The 17859-nt window shown below is 41.2% G+C and overlaps 1 protein-coding gene across 3 annotated transcripts in view; it reads left to right on the forward strand.

Annotated features, from left to right (window-relative positions):
• prex2 (phosphatidylinositol-3,4,5-trisphosphate-dependent Rac exchange factor 2) overlaps positions 1 to 17859 on the forward strand; it is a gene marked incomplete at its 5' end in the record, with an annotated part of 81175 nt that overhangs the window by 50670 nt on the left and 12646 nt on the right. The window contains 11 exons of one of the 3 annotated variants that reach the window (XM_079234165.1): positions 808 to 987; positions 1143 to 1237; positions 1917 to 1999; positions 2755 to 2845; positions 5428 to 5556; positions 7107 to 7148; positions 8041 to 8138; positions 8286 to 8432; positions 10413 to 10515; positions 10664 to 10807; positions 10958 to 11072. In XM_079234165.1, the coding sequence (XP_079090291.1) occupies positions 808 to 987; positions 1143 to 1237; positions 1917 to 1999; positions 2755 to 2845; positions 5428 to 5556; positions 7107 to 7148; positions 8041 to 8138; positions 8286 to 8432; positions 10413 to 10515; positions 10664 to 10807; positions 10958 to 11072 (1227 nt within the window). The remainder of the gene's footprint in view (positions 1 to 807; positions 988 to 1142; positions 1238 to 1916; positions 2000 to 2754; positions 2846 to 5427; positions 5557 to 7106; positions 7149 to 8040; positions 8139 to 8285; positions 8433 to 10412; positions 10516 to 10663; positions 10808 to 10957; positions 11073 to 17859) is intronic. The other 2 variants (XM_079234166.1, XM_079234167.1) reach the window with 2 other exon arrangements.

The following is a 17859-nucleotide window of genomic DNA, read 5'->3' on the forward strand; positions in this document are numbered from 1 at the left end:
GTGAATGGGTGGAAAGGGGGTCAATGGAGAGAGAGGAATGAGGGGAAAGGAGAGGTGTAAAAAACCACGAAGAGGCATAAAAACCTCAGATGCATTTGGGAAGAACAAGGAAGACAGGTTGTTTATTTCATGTAGCACTGAGTGGCTTCAAGGAGCCACTGCCTCCACTCTGCTACTTCCTTCAGGCCGATGTTATGACACAATGGAAAATGTAAACCGACACAAATTCAAATAAGGCCGAAATGTAAACAGACATCGCGTGTCAGAGTGCGTGCGTGGAGGGAGATTAAAAAACCCAAAAAGTCCAAGCCAAGCACTTATTGGAATATAGCTTTAAATGCCAACATGTGTTGCTGCAACTGTGAAAATATCCTGGCCGGCCTCTTCCTGCTCTTCTGATAGCCGTCTGATAGAATACAGGGCAGCTGTAGCAGTGAGAGGGGAGCTGATCTTTGCAGTGGAGTGTCAGCGTGTTGACACAGCTGTACCCTGCTGCATGTTTGAACCTATTAATACGACGTAGATCCCTCACCATCTGAAGCTGTTGTGCGGAAGCCAAACGCAAACAGGTTGGAATTTTGTTTGTCACAGTCAGTCAGCTGTCGGAGCCCACGCACATTTACAGTACAGTACGCACATACTGTACCTACTGTGTTTGCCACAGTGCTGGGACACATTCAGGAGCTTCCTGTGTAGCGTTTGTGTGATCAAGGAAGCTGTTTCCATCCTGCTGTGTCAAATGTCATAGCTGTTTTAAGTAATCCCTCCTCACTGTTTTCCTCTCCCTCCTTTATTTTTCTCCACCAGCCTCTTATCCTCCATCACCCATCCTCCAGCATCAGAGGCGAGGACCGCAGAGAGCTACATATCGGCAGAGAGTGAGGGGGAAAAAGGGGAGCGTAACGGAAAGAAAGTGTGTTTTAATGTAGCAGGGGACGAGCAGGAGGACTCCGGACACGACACAATCAGCAATAGAGACTCATACAGGTAAAAGCAAAGTGAAATGTGGGGACACAAGCCGCATATACAATGCTATATAAGGCCATATCATAAAATTGACGAACATATTGTGGAAACTAATGGCCAGAACGACATAACTGTATATTTTCTCCTTGACGGTTAACATCCTGTTTATTTTACAGTGACTGTAATAGCAACAGGAACTCCATTGCCTCCTTCACCAGTATCTGTAGCAGCCACTGTAGCTCCTACGTTCACAGCGACGAGATGGACTCAGGTACACAAATGCAACGCAGCGGACATGAGCGTCATTCTTCATCACACAGTAGTAAACAGGAACAAAATAATACAACTTTCAGTAGTAAACAGAGTTCTAATTAACTTACCATATAACATATATATGCCCATACTCAATCAGAATCAAAGTTCCCATCTGAACGTCATAATCCATAACCCCAATCAACCACAATGTGGCAAATTAGTCAAGTCAATGACAGGCCATGATAACAATCTAACCGCATGATTACACCTTCTGGAAGACATGAACAAAAACGCTTTAAGTTGATTCTAATTGGCTATGACAGGCGTTTGGCTACACATCTCAGCTGGAAATGTCATTACCATCTCCCACAGCTGTGTATCCTGTCAAGTGTCCTTCCCCTCTGTGTCTCAGAATGTCTCTGTCACACTCCCACACACACACACACACACACACACACACACACACACACACACACACACACACACACACACACACACACAGTCACTCAAATATCACCCCTTGTTCTTCATCATGAAAGCTGACATTTGAAACAAAGACAATACACAGACACACATGCCGGATTTGCCGTTTGCCGTCGTATAAGTGTTGATGCATTAAGACAACACACAGAATATGTGTTTTAAACGACACATTAGTGAACTAATGCTGACCAGTTGCAACTACCCCTCTGCAGGAGATGAGATGCCCTCCAGTGTGTGGCTGTCCCACGATAAGCAGAAGAAACTTCACAGCTTTCTTGAACATCTGTTTAGCCAGGTGGGTCAGATAAACATCTGTGCAGATGTGATTGATGTGACTTATGAGTGGAAAGCCTAAGAAACTAACCTTTTTCACTGTATGCAGTTCTTGAACCTTAAATCCAGTTCTCTCTTGCAGATAAACATTATTTTAAATCTTAATATATTTTATTGATCCTCAAAATGAATACTTCACTTTTCTGTTATCTTGTTAAGGGGAAAGGTAAAATATTGTGTTGTCTAACCAAAACCAATTATCATATTTCATGTGCAACTTCATGTTTTTAAAGGGCATATGCTTTGTTAGAATTTAATGTATGAAGAACAGGATTTGTGGGTTTTTTTGGACTCGTGCTCAGGAAGTGAAAATCCTGTCAGCCTTAAGCTGACCCATGACCTTTTTGAGAACTTTGAAAGGAAAGGTTGACCATATCTGATTAAGCATACACCATCCACAAGAGGTTTTATGAGGACGTCTCCATCGGCAGTGGAAAATCAGAAAAGAAACGCTTTGCTGTGTCTGCACTTTTGTGCTGCTTCCTGTCATTTGTTTTATTGTGGAGCAGTTTCCCAATCTTTGTTTACACACTGCATAGCAAATTGTATTCATTGCTCTGTGGGATTTTGTGTATGTGTGTTACAGAGCGAGCGAGAGACACAGGTGTTGTTATGTTTGGGCAGTAGTTTGTGCTGCATTGCACATACTTTTGATATTGGCTTCATGGGAAAGTGTATCGCGTGAGTGCACCTGCTTGACACTTGTGCTCTTTTCAGGTGGACTCCATCACCAGCATGCTGAGAGGAGCAGTGGTGGCTCGGGCCTTCGAGCAGACAAAGTGCTTCACACCTGGAAGAGGATTACAAGGTAAAGCACCGGGACTGTGATGATCTTTTGGCTCTGAAACACTCATTTCTCTGCATATTTTACCACATCTCATTACACAGTAGTCAAGCCATTTGAGCAAGAAATGTAAAAGTGGACCTTTCTGTCTTATTTTCCTCGCAAAATGTCTTACTTTCTGCTATAGCAGTGTATGCGTTTCCTGTGAGGAATGCTTTTTTATGGTGTAGCTGTGCTTCCTGGACTTTGCTGGGCTGCACAGTGGGCCTGAGAGAAGAAAGATAATATTGGAGAAACTCCCAACCAGCACCGACACTGAGAGAAAACAGAACACATGCTGAATGTTGTGTGTGTGTGTGTGTGTGTGTGTGTGTGTGTGTGTGTGTGTGTGTGTGTGTGTGTGTGTGTGTGTGTGTGTACACAGATGGGATAATCAAGACTTGGGGAAAGTATTATCCCATCAATTTTTCCCTCTCTTCATTCCTCCCTCCTGTCTTTTCATTTCTTTTCCCCTCCAGCTATCCCAGTGCGCTTCACTCTGAAGCACTTCATAGTGTTGAAACAGCACCACTTAGTTGCGTACTCATCTCCACTTCACAGCTATTGTAGTGCTACTTAACAGTCAAAAGAAAGATGTGACCCTTAAACAACTCTTGGTCTTGGCTGTTATCTGATCATTTTGTTTTCACCGTGGGTTATTTGCCACCTGACCTTATTTTGGCCTCGGTGTGTTTAACCTCTGCTGTCTTTTGTTACATTTTATCTCTCACAGGAAAATGGAGGAAATGTTACTGGAAGGGGCTAAATTTGTCCTTATCGTTTCCCACAAAAAATGTAAACTTACGGTGCCCTTTCATGATTCGCGGAACTCTGCTAACATGATTCAGCCCTTTTTGAAGATTAGATAGCAAAAACACTACGCACAAAAGCAACAATTATTTTCTTTCTTCTTTTTGTAAGTAGTGGAAGAAAGGGTTCCCAGATTTTCCCCCAAAAATTACTTGATGTTTTGTATCTTGGTGGTCTATATTCTACAATTAAGGATTTAATAATCTCAGATGATTTTTTTTGTGGCTATTGTATGTCCTTGAATGTGACTTTAACAGAGTGTGATGAGCACTAAAAGCAGAAGAGCAGATTACACATTTACTCTGTGTTTTGTGAAGCTTCCAAACACCCCGACCCAATTGGCACACACACACGCTCCCTTCTCATCTCAGGCTGTCTTCAAGTGAGTGAGTCAGATATGCTTGAACTGAAAATAGGTCTGCTTGTGTGTGTGCGCGTGTGTGTGTGTGTGTGTGTGTGAGTGTGTGTGTGCATAAATGCCCTCAGGAGGGACGTGAAAGCCTTGATCAGAGCTGATCCATCTTCATTCCAGTAATGTGTGTGTGGTTGATAACAGAGCAAATAGGATTATCTAACAAGTGGAGCAAACACACACACACACACACACACACACACACACACACACACACACACACACACACACACACACACACACACACACACACACATTCTTTTCCCAAAAAACATACATTCTTTTCCCCAAAAAATAAACACATTACCTTATTAATAGACATATCACCACCTATAACCACTGATAAAAGAAGTTGTCAGAAAAAAAAAGTACTAGCGCAGCCTTTATTGTGTGCCTCATTACTTCAATAGATCATCGTGGCCTCGGCGCCATATTTGTAGTTTTGCGTAGCGTAATCACGTACGCAACTACATCCGCCACGTCTCGCAATTTTTCTTTGGCTCTTACTTCAGCCCCCCACATTACATTTCATTTAGCTGACGCTTTTATCCAAAGCGACTTACAATAAGTGCATTCAACCATGAGTATAAACTCAAAACAACAAGAATCAAGAAAGCAAAACTACAAAGTGCTATAAGTAAGTGCTGCTAAAGTGCTACTTTCTTTATTCAAGGTATAGTCGGACAGACAGACAGACAGACACACACACACACACACACACACACACACACACACACACACACACACACACACACACACACACACACACACACACACACACACACTATTAAACAGCCACCATTCTATCTCAGATCTCTTCTAGATTGTAGAACATAAACAAAGGGTAGAAAGTGAAAGATGGTGTGAGCAGGGATAAAAAAAGAAGGGTGTATTCATTTATTAGAACATGTCTTCCTTTTTTATTATAATTTTTGCTGAAATATTTGTCTTCTGAATAATCAATCTACTAAATAATTGACTGTGTACTTCTAAAGAGTTTTATCTTTTTGAACTGCTTTTGCAAAGTAATGGAAATTTTATGATTTCAATAAACATCTGAAAAGCGAGCTGCCTTTAGACTAGGAGAGAAGAGATAAGACAGAGAATGTATCTTGAAGATGAAGATCATTAAGGAAGATGCATCAGAGGAATGAAATAATAGGATCGTTTCTCTCTTTCCTCACTAAGATATGGACAAAAGGCAGTTTGTCATGCACTGCCTCCCGATGCAAACTTTGCCTTCCAGTTGACACCCATGCATAACATAACTTTCCTCAGCTTTTGCTAACTCTGCGTGTGTGTGTGTGTGTGTGTGTGTTTGTGTGTGTGTGTGTGTTTACGTCAGAGTTTCAGCAGGAGATGGAGCCGAAGGTGAACTGCACCAAAAAGCTGCGTCTTCATGTCAAGCAGGATCCCTGGAACCTTCCCAGCAGCGTTCAGACCCTCACTCAGACCATCGCTAAATATGTTGAGGGTGAGTGTTTTACCTGAACCCTTCCAGACATTGTGAACACCTGAACCTGAACCTGGGAGGGTCGTTTCTTTACCCTCTGCTGCAACAGCATCAGCACATTTAATTTCTCTCGCTCTCTCTCTCTCTCTCTCTCTCTTTCTCTCTCTCTCTCTCTCTCTCTCTCTCTCTCTCTCTCTCTCTCTCTCTCTTCTTGGACATTCAACCATCTTCAGCTCCAATTTAAATTTCCAAATCCAAACTCTATCGAGCTTATTCTAGCATGTGATATGATAATTCTGCTTATCAAAAGCCTTTTAAACAATAGGCATGCTAGGCGGTTGCCTAGATGGAGATGAAGATCATTAAGGAAGATGCATCAGAGGAGGAATGAAATAAAAAGATTGTTTCTCTCTCTCCTCACTATGGTCAGAATGTTGAGCACACATTATACAGCGGTTTCTGTGAGGGTTAAGAAATGACCCCTCTTTGGTTCAAGGTATAAATTATCTTTCTTTTTTTTCTTCTCATCCCACACCCCTTATAATTCCCTAGATGATAATTAAACCCATTTAGGAAAAGTCATGAACTGAGAGCGGGGTTTTTCTTTCACAGAGTTATGTGTAATAGAAAACGCCTGTGGGGGAAAATGACCTCTTGGCGGTTCTAGTGTTAACACATATTACTGTTCTTACAAAGGGGCATAAAGCTTAAGTGCACACACACAGCCACATATAGTATTTATCATGTAAAAGAATGCCAGACTTGGGAGGTAATGTGAAATTGACCAATTCTCCAGTGCACCTCATCATATTTATTGGTTGCAATAATAGCCTGTTATAGTTGTTCGGGTACAGGCAGTCCCAGACCGCTAACTGCTCTCTTTAAACCTAAATCCATCATGGGATACATAAATTGGGGCCACATAGCTAGAGCTGAAAACTAGCAAGTTAAATAATCAAAGAGCTCTGTAAGATTCCATTGATTTTATTTGATGTCTTTTATCGAGACATGTAGGAAGTTCAGCTTCATTTAATGTGCGGTAGATTGAACACCCAGACACATACAGACATGTGTACATACTGACATGTGTACATACTGACATATGTACATACAGACATGTGTACATACTGACACACCCCAGCTAACACACTACAAACAGCCCAGACCCAAGGTCACATGACATTCCTGGGAAAGGTGAGCTGGCGGTCACAAACGAGAGAGTATAAATAAGTTAATATTAATGTGCTTGGCTTGTGTACACCACTTTGTCTACCTCTATGGCTTTTTCATGCGGTGCAGCGTCCTGCCAAGCTTCCCATGGCTCTGATATGACTATAAACAAATGCGGATTCATGTTATTATCTTTGCTTGTGGCTGTTTTTTTCTTATATGTGAAGATAAACAGCTGTGGAGCAGAATAGTTATACAGCAATGGCCTACTCATGACTTCAAGGGGTTGAGTTTATAGTGTAGGTCATATGATTGCAGTCAAGGAGAAAGGCTCTAGGAGCTGATATAATATTATTGCTCCGTGCCTCACTGGATTGCTTTCATTTGTTTGTTTTTTTCAGAGGTGAAGACACGGCTGCTTTTGGTCTTACTACAGTATACAGGTTTGTCTCACTCTCCTCTTTCACTACAGGAATACAGAAAACAGTACAGACTGAAACTCTTTTTTGCAACAAAAATAAATAAATAAAGAATAAAACCATACCCTTTGAAAGACATAGCAACCGTGAGCTCAAGTCAAATAATGGTGAACAAAGAAACAACATAAGGAAATAAATGTGAAAAGAACGAGCAAAGAATGGAAAATAGAAACACAAAGTCAAACATTTTATGAACAAGGAAGGATTATGCAGTTTTTCTCACTGAAAAATGGTTTAAAATCCATATCCATAATTTTACTGGCACTGATTAACTCAGATGCCAACTCCATCATATAAATTATGTTTATTCATTTAAATGGTGTTCCTTTACAAACCTCTAGGAAATATGAATAATAAGAAAAAGTAGAAAAGGCTGGAAATTCTTTTTTTCTGAGGTTATGGATTAATGATGTCAAAAAGTAAGCAGTCATGCCTTATGACACATTATTAATATCTGAGGGGTTCATGAACTTTTAACTCAGTGGATTGCTGAACTTTTTCCTGGGACCTATTTCTCAGGAAATGATGGCAGCAATTATTTTCCCCTTGGCCACACCTGTCATTTTATCTCATTTTTTTCCCGGATACAATATTTAATACTCTGCAGATTATTTTTTTAAAAAGCAGCCATGACTTTTTGTTACCTTACTGAATGCTTGCTACAGCATAGAGTCTGACCAAAAAGGTATTTTTGATTAGCATAACAAACACATATTTATATCACTCCTTTAACCGTACCACTCAATTTTTACTTCTTTCATTTCTTTTTTGACTATTCCTCCCACTTTCTTTTACCGTTTGTGATTTTCGTTACGGCTGTCCTCTCAACCTCACGTCCTCTTTGTCACCTCTCTAGACTCTGAGATCCAGTTGCGTCGAGATATGGTGTTCTGTCAGTCTCTAGTTGCGGCTGTGTGCGCCTTCTCAGAGCACCTATTGGCTGTCCTCAACCAGGTACATTACACATATATCTTGTTCAGAATTATAAACTGAAAAAATTAACATACTTACAGATATGAACTATTGAGTTGTTAAGAAATACAGATAGATTATTCTTTGTCTTTGCTCACTCCCTTTTTGTGATTTTGTGTCCACTCTCAGTTCAACAATGTAGGCAGGGAGTCAGACCAGGACAGCTCGGACCCCCAGGACCTTCAGGAGGCACAGGAAGCCAGCCGCCGTTGGCTGGAGCAGATCGCCAGCGCTGGGCTTCTCTTCCATTTCCAGTCCCTCCTTTCCCCCAATCTGGTGAGCACCAGGCCAGTCTCAGCTCTCAGTTAATCTGCTTTAACAGACACTCTAGAAACTGGAGATGCTGTCTGTATACATTCATAACCATACTACTACGCTGTAGTTGTGCAAAGTTGAATAGATGGCCACAACTATGCATATATTTGCATTATACAAAGACGTTTTGGCTTTTTATTACATATTTCACAATCGTATATAAAAAAATATGAATCACTGGGTTACAAAAACATGAATTATGCAATATTCAAAGTGTTTTGTTCTTCTCTCTGATTAAATGATGGTGAGGAATATCTAAGCATTTAAGATGGGATCTACCAAGATCATAAATCAGGCCGCATGGCAGACACTAAAACAATCACTAAAATGTGCTGAGCTTAATACACAGTCTGCCCGCAGTGACTGTGCAGGGATGTGGTCTGAATCGCTGAGGTGTGCCGCTGATTCTGCAGAGCCCACTGCCGACTTCTCTCTTGTGGTACTCTGAAAACAGACAGTTTCACCATCATCTGGATCTGGGAATATTGTCCAAATACCAGCCAACAACCAAAAACACAAGACATTTAGATTTTAAATGTAAAAAAATCAACCGACAGTAATCAAAGCTGTACCTATGCACATGGATATAACACAACATTTCACAAATTAAATGAGTTAACGCAAAACACAATCTGTCAATTTTGGAAAGGTTTTGCCACCCAAATGCTCATCTGTGTTGTAAAGCAGCCTTGAAATCGCCTTAATGTTGAATACTTTATATTCCTGAGAGTAATTCATCTTGAAACAGGCTCAAATAGTCTTCGGTTTTGGTGTCCTGCATGAATTTAAGACCATCTAGAGAGGAGCTAATTATGAGCTAAGCAAGCACTGTGACCTTACCAAGATCCATATTAACTTTGTAATAATTTCAAAGTTGTCTTCAACCATGTCTTCAACCATGCTCTTTAGCTACTCAAATTTGAATAGATAAAGAGCTGTAATATATTCGTTCAAAGCTGTTATTTCCACAGTGTATCTTTTCTGCAATTTGCATCATCAACCACATAGAAAAACATTTTTTTTTATTGGCATGAGGTATTTAGATTTGGTTTCTATTTTGATCACCTTCTCTGGGAATTAGAAACACAGGAAGTGCTTTAAAAGTGTATTTTGGAATGCGCGTTTATTGAGGTTAGACGGCTGACGTCAAGTCCTCCTCTCTGTCTGCCTCTTTTCCTTTTATTTCTCAAGAGATTTCCCTTTCAAGTGTCCCTGTGGAACAACACCGGGTCCCAGTACCTGCAGGTGATTCCAGTGAAACCTCAACACGCTCTTTTTCAGGGCACCACGTGAAAGGCACCATGAGACAAACTTAAGATAAACTTGCCCACACACGGCAGGCAAAGGACCTAATCCTCTTTCACCGCTGCTCTGTTTATCCCTCTGCTTCCTTCTCAGAAAGAAGGAAGATGACAGAGGAGTGTAGTGGCACGATCCGAATAGTTCGAGCCGCTATCGCTGTGGCCACGAACAGATGTGCTTGTTTGTGTGTGAGGATGCTGAGTGCATGTTTGAAAAAAAAAAAAACACACACATTCAGACAACTAAATAAACAAGCAAACAACAAAACAGATAAAGACGTAGGCAGACACACACGGTCATGTTTGCAGATGGGTATGTGAGCATCCTCTCACATAGTTAGTAAAACGGCATAGTTTCTTATTCAATACGGCCTTTTTTTTCTTACCATAGAAAAGCAGACACACACACACACACACACACACACACACACACACACACACACACACACACACAAATTAATTAGACTTCACATATCTCTGTAGACAAAAAAGGCTTTATTTGACTTTTAGTGCAGTTGTACTCCACAAAACCTGTTAACAGAATCCACTGTGTCATCAATGTAGCTACTTTTACGAAGAATGTGATCTGTACTTTCTCCACCATGACACTCTTACTAGTATGCTATCTTTCTCTCTTCAGACTGATGAGCAGGCCATGTTGGAGGACACTCAGGTGGCTTTAATTGACCTGGAGAAGGTCACATTCTACTTCCAGCAATTTGAAGGGGAGCCACTGGTGGCAAGTACGTACACTCCAACTTTTAGCTGACATTTGACTTGTTTCATTGTGTCGTTATAGTCTTATTATTGCTACTACTACATTTAATGTAAAAGGAGTCTCAGCTTTAAAAAGTGCCTCCTCTCATCTCCTCTCCTCTCCTCTCATGACAGACATGCCCATGTCATACCAGGTGGAGGGCACCCGTCAGGCCTTGAAAGTTTCCTTCCACCTTGAGAGGTTCTACTTCTCCCAGCTGCCTCAAAGGCTGAGAAACGGAGGAGGCATCAAAATCTACCCTGTGCTCTTCACACAAGGTACAGTGAGTCTGGTTTGGGAACTTTAAATCAGCAAGTAGTGCAGAGATGAAGGCCGCTTCATAGTTTATTCAAAAACCCTGGCAGGTAGATGCACAGTATGTACAGTTTCATCACTTTATCTTTCACTCTTTTGTTTCACCCTTCTAGCGCTGGAGAGTATGGAGGGTTACTACTACAGAGACAATGTGTCAGTGGAGGAATACCAGGCCCAAATCAATGCTGCCTCGTTGGAAAAGGTCAAACAGTACTACAAGAGACTGAGGTACGTTATACAAGACTAAACACACAGATATTACTTTGTCACTACACATCTTGTTTCTTTTAGATATAATATAAATCAAGACGACCTACCATTCAGTCAGCAGGGCCTCAAGGTGATTGGCTGAGAGCAACGCAGCGAGAGTGTTTTATGATTGGTTGCAAACACACACAACAGCCCAGCGTGTCACCAGTTCTGATAAAGTGCTTCTGTACAGCTGCTGCACTCGGTTACCTCACAGCCCATTGGTTTGCTGCACACCCGAGACCCTCTGTGATTGGCCAGGCGTGGGTAACTTAATGAGGTGAAAACAGACATGGAGAAACAGAAACTTCTAAGAGAAGAAAAAAAAAGGGGTCTGGCTTTATTTAATCTCTCCGACAAAGTGAATGTCAGGAGCTATACAGTATGCTATCTGAATAACAATGTAATTTCATATTAGATGGCACTTTGTTTATTTCAGTGACTGATTCCCAGCTGTGTTTAAAATGTTGCCAGTGCCTTTGAATGCACAAAACACATTAAGGATTGATAATGAGAAAATCTCAAAGTCTGCATTTATCTCAGGTGGGTTTGTAGCTTTTGAAAAATGGCTTATATTGGTGTAAGTAGGGGGATTTACTGAGAGAGATACTGTAGTATCAAGATTAAACATTAGAGACTGATGCCATCTTGGTTAATAATAATTTTCTTGGAAAGCTGTTTGAAGTCTGTGCCGAGAGTGTGATCCCTCTCTGAATACCTAGGAGGGCGACTGGTCGGCACGTCGGCTTCCGCTAAACATCTGCTGCTGATTGCGTGGATAATTAAACAGAGCAGAGCTCGCAGCAAAACTCCATCTTGTTATTTAGGGACAATCTACTTTGAGGGGCTGAATGATTTACAGCTCGAGCAGTCGTGTGTCACATCAGCACCGATCCTCCACAGCGAAACATTAATTTACTAGGATTGCTTTCCGCTGAGAGTTTTTAATTTGTTCGTAGTGTTTTGAGTGATGAGTGAAAAGAATTTTAAGCATTCATTTCTGTGAGTGTCAGATTTCCCAAAGCACAGTTGTGGATACCAAATTGTGCTGGGTCATTTAATCTTTTTCGTGCATCAGGCCTTCTATCTTTTAGTGTAATGATGTTGTCAGCCAGAGCCTTTGGGATTCTCCAACAGTTCCGGGGAGTATTGGTATTCTGCGGTTTGTCTTTCCTTTTATTGAGTCATTGTTTGCAGACTGCGGATTGGACTTCATGATCTGTCTCTAAAATGTTACTATTCTAAATAAAATAGTACATAGAGGCATTTATTATGTCCACTAAAATGTTTGGGATCCTGCAGCATACATGGAATTATCTAAATAAATGTATGTGGGGTATATAGGGAATATTTTGAAAACATAACTAATTGTAATTATTTTTGACTGATATTGAAATTGTCAATTGATTTGCAATATTAGAGATTATATATTTTACATAATCATATTTGTAGAATATTATGTGTAATCAAAGACATCTCTGCAGCAGCACAATTTTTGATTAGTAATGGTATATTGGCGTTTAAGTTAACAATTTGGACATTGTAGTTGCCCATACTGTGATTTCGATAAAATGTTTATGAATTGTGCAGCCCTATGTCGTCATATGATTCAAATCGTACATGCAGGACCTTACTAGTTCAGCCATATGATTCCGAATAGCCTGTGTTTTGGTATGTATGCACGTATGCTGTACATTTAACTTTGACCTGTACAGAAAAGAGCCTAATTGAATTGACAGCAGAGTCTCTAGCAGTAACACAAAGCAGATGTGGGCTGACAGGCAAATGAGTGAGGCGGGTGATGTGTGGAGCATTAGGGGTGCTGGGTAGGGAAGTGGACAGGCAGTGTGCTTCTAAACCCCAACTGGAGTGAGTCGTAGGCCAAAACTGCAGATACTTTCAGTCCAAATCTCATCAGAGTGTATACACTGCTGTACAGTGGGTGAATCTGTTTGTGTTGAGTTGGCATATGTGCACTACATAAGGAATGATTCTTCATAGAAGTAAAAGTTCATCTTTTTCCAAGTAAAGCAAATGAATGAATCAATTACCAATATAGTTGCTTTAATTATCTTTTGTTGATCATCGATCTGCAGAGTTATCCACACCACTCTCCAGGTACTACTTTATAACCGTTGCTGCTGAGTCATTCGTGTGCATGTAGAATAATACAGGGAGCACTAAAGCTGGCACCAGAAACATGTTCTTCGCTCCGACCGAGTAGTATTACCTTGTATTAATCATAGTAACGTAAACATTCCCAGCTGGCTTTCAGCAGTTAGTGAATACAGTGTCTCTCTCTATGTAATGTTACCAGTAGTTTTCTTTCACCGGCTGCCATGTGTCTTTCAGATGACCACAGACCAGCCTGTGATGTCACTCCTCTCTCCATCGCAGCGTTCAAACCTCAGGCACCTCGTTATCCTTGGAGCCCGGCCATGGCAGTGTTGGGTTAAACCCACACTGTGGGGCCAGAGCCAGAGGCTGACTGACAGACAGAAACACACATGCAATACTGAACTGAATGAACTGCAGGGCAAGATTCGTCAATGTTTTTGTGTCGTAAAATACACTCCTGTTATGCCATAGGCCCCTATATTCACTTGGGAGCCCAGAGATAGTGTTGTTTATGTGCAAAAGTTGAATCTTTCTAACTAATAACGTGGAGAAATTACAGTGATGGCGTTGAAAATTAGCATTTGTGTCACTCATAATGATGTGGAACCCTGTCAAGACGAAACACGCTTTTCTGTCAACACAGTTTTCTTTTGTGCATGTTTTAGTGCAAGCAGTCTACAAAAACCTCTCCTTTTTTTGTTGTTTTGCTCCTCCACTGACGTCTTTGCCAGCGTGCATTGTAGGCTTTATCCAATTTCAGAGTTGTAAATGATACCACTGAAAGGGTTTGTGTGAGATTTCCCAGCAGCCTCTCTGTCGCCGGCGTACGCTTTCTGTAGCCACACCAGATACAGTTTGATCCGAGCAAAGCCATAGTGCCTGATGAAGTCACTCCGCAGAACATAAACTCACGGGCCAAATCACAAGCACATGGCTGGTGCCACGGGAGTCAGCAGTATGTGGAGCCAGAATACGCACCCATGTTTTCAAGCTTTCACAAACCATCTCAGCTGACATGTGCATTTAGATAGAATAGGTTTGAAACCCTGACATGCACCCAGTTGACAGTTTTCCTAGTCCTGTTTCTCCTTTAGGTTTCTCATCACGCAGGAGCAGGAAGACGTAGTTGAGCCGAATGGAGGGGGATGAACTAACTGTCTAATTTTTCTGTCCCAAATTGTGAGATAACTTTGCAAATGCAGACAATTGCCTCCTCTCTAGTAGAAGGAAGCAATATCTGAGAAAGGGAGGAAATAGCATGCTTTGAACCGAGAACATCTGTCCCTTAAGGACATAGTGAGAATGGAAGAGGGGAAATTGAATGGGGAATATGGATCGCCAGAGCAGGTTGGAAAGATGGGAGGGATTTCAGGGGAGGGATGAGGATGATGAGTAGAGGAGGAGAGTGTGCAAGCGAGGCGAACAGGGCAGAGTGGTGAGGGGAGAACCAGAGCAGAATCTGCAAATGTATTATTCAAAGAGAGAGCTTGTTGCAGGCTTGTGGTTTCATCACATTCTGCTCTTATTGACAGGACGTTTCAGGAGGGAATTGTTTTTTTTCTCTCTCTCTCGCATGCTCTTTTGCTATTGATTTATGGAGCATGGTACATTCAGCAGTGTAAAAGAGTAAAGAAGAATGTCCGTCATGTACTGCATGCTGTCTGCTGGTAACTCATATGCGTATCATATTCATATGTTGTTGTTGCAGGTGTGCTCGAATCAATAACTAGCACCGAGGGTCACAGGGCGCTGACACTGCCGGCATTAGGCGTTTCTCCCTGATTGAAATGCATTTGGCAGTAGTGGGGACATGCTTGGCATTGCATCACAAGGCAGTTGTGAAATCTCCACATCTCATGGTGCACGTCCCTTCGTTTAAAAATAAATAAAAATGCTTGATTTATGTGGATATTAAAACTGCGCAGACTGACAAATAGTGTATAATGATGGCATGGTGGCTGAAAGATAAGCTATAAACTTGGATGTGTATCGCTGTCTAACAAATGGTACATTATGATTACTACAGACTTGTATTTCGTGCTTTGTTAGTTGAACATCCATCAGTCATCCCCGCACAGCTTCCAAGTCGTTTGTGCTGGCAGCGTTTGCTCTCCCATCAGAATTAGTAATCACACCACTGCAGTGCAGTTTGTCTTGATTAAGAAAGAAATACTCGGTGCTTATTGCAGGTCAGAGTGTCGGTTTCAACACAGTAGTCACTCCTTCCTTTGTCTCTGTTGGTCTGCGGCTGGAGCAGAGATCGATCCTCTTGTTCTTGTTCAGGAGTGCAGATATGCTCGTTAAAGTGCAGCATGCATAACAACATGATTAATGCGACGAGCTGGTCACTTTGTGACCGCTGACTCAGGCTTTGTTAGTCTTATATACATTGATGTATGTAAACACAGCCATGTAAATTGCAACTACAGCCATGTAAACAAGTCTCCCTGACAGCCGGCTTCGCGTAAAAGACATTGTTTGTTCTACACGGACACCTCCATAATATGTGCTGAAAGAACAAGACGAGGGATGGCATTGCATAACTTCAAGTCGTTCAGCACACGCACATGAATCCCACCACTGTCCTCAACATCAAAACAACAGCACAAATCTGTTCCTCAAACAGCATTTTGCTCCGTGTAATTGATGGTTCTTCCTCCCTGGGGCCGGGCTATGCAGTAATGATTAGTACAACAATGGCTACTGCAGCAAGTTCCCACTTTTTCCATGTGACATGCATTAGTATTGTACACTGCTCAAACAGTAATGCGGCAGTTTTCAAAGATGTGATTTCTCAGATGACTTCATCTGTAACCGGAGAAGTCATTTTTGTTGTTTCACAAAATAATAAAAAAACACGTCTTATTTTGCAGTCATGATTGATTATGGATATTATCCTATTTTCAGAAGGGAGGCAATGGAAATTTGGCCATTTATTTTTCCTAAACAGAAACTGAGCTTTCTTGTTTCCCCTTTTTTTGGAAGTGATGAAAATGCTCCAGTCTTTGCAAAGGCAGTCCCAATTCACTGGAGCGCAGAGGAAGGGGCTTCTTTCTGCTCCAGCTAGTGTGCACTGAACCCCTGTTCATAAAGCCTAGTAAGGCTGAGCATCAGACATGGTTTGATTTATCATTTCTCTTTGATTCTATCGTTGAACGGCCGTAACGATGACAGTTCTGCACTTGGTGATGCTTGATGTTGTAAAAAAATAAATAATAACCTTGCCTCAGCAGTTTCAAAGTTAAAATGAAAAATCACCTTTGTAAGGAGCCAAGAATACTTATCTGCAGCATAAGGGTTGTACATTTGTTCGCCATTTTAAGGCAGTCGCTATCCTTGTTTTTTAAAATGCACAGTAACTGCATGTGTGACTGTGATTTAGTGATAATATGTCTTCTGACACTGAGACTCTATTAATACTAAGCTGCTCTGGGTGTCATTGACACTAGTTTCAAAATGGTTGCCTTGTCTTGATTTAAATAATTATTTCACATGTGTCTGTCTTAGGTTTTTAATGCTGTATCGAAATACAAAACATGCCATTGTTATAAATATACTTAATACATCAGTTATTCTCGAGACCCACAGGTTGGTTGCAGGAGGTTTTTTCTGGGTTGTTGTGGAATAAATTAACAGAATTTCCACCATAGTCTTGCGTTTAACATTTATATCTGCAGTACATCTTTGAGCCACAAGAGGGAGCCTGAATGTTCGTGTTGTTGTGATTGTTGTAGACTACTTGTATTCACTTGGCTTTATATGTATATGTTTTAAATAACACATGCATTAAACAAAGTTTTGCTTTATCGAACGTATATGTTTTCACAATGGCTGGTTCGCCGATTCAAGGTAACACAAGTGATGTGGAAATGCAGTAAAAAGGGCCAGAAGTACTTACATTACATTTCATTTACCTGACGCTTTTATCCAAAGTAACTTACTTTTTAAAATGTGTATATATATATATATATATATATATATATATATATATATATATATATATACACACATATATACACCGTAGACACAGCAACACAGCAACTCTTCTCACGATCTATAGATGTGGCCTGTTGTGAGTTGGGTTTTGTCATTTTTTTTCAAGTGGGTACCCAGAAAAGATAATTGGGGAAACACTGTTCTGTTAAAGCATTTATCTCAGGTGGGTTTGAAGGCTTTTTCTGCTGGCATGTGCTCTTGTATGAAGCTATAGTTGACATATAGCGGGAAGTGTAAATAGGAGGGAGGCGTGGGATAAGAGAATGACCTTTAGCACACTCAACACACACTATCTCATCTGCGTCAGTGCAGAAGCGTCACGGTGGCTCCTGGAAGCCCTCATTAGCCCCTAGGCCGCTCTGCCACTGCAGTGGTTTGTGGGGGATTTAATAACGGCGAGTGTCATTCATCATGGCGATGTGAGTGATTTGCCTGGACCAGCATGCACCTCTGCACGGTCACATTTAATGTTATAAATCTTAGTCACTTTACTTGTGTCCTCAGGAGTGAACGCATGTGAAGCCAAACCCACAGAGCACTCAGTTAAAACACTTCTCTCATGTCTCTCAAGGTATTTTAGGGATCATTCATTTCTGCTTCTTTTGTACTTTCTGAATGAAGGATGTCATGCAAATGTGCTCATTCCCACGCT

The sequence above is a fragment of the Taurulus bubalis genome, assembly GCF_910589615.1.
Source record: "Taurulus bubalis genome assembly, chromosome: 18".
In the NCBI taxonomy this organism is placed as follows: domain Eukaryota; kingdom Metazoa; phylum Chordata; class Actinopteri; order Perciformes; family Cottidae; genus Taurulus; species Taurulus bubalis.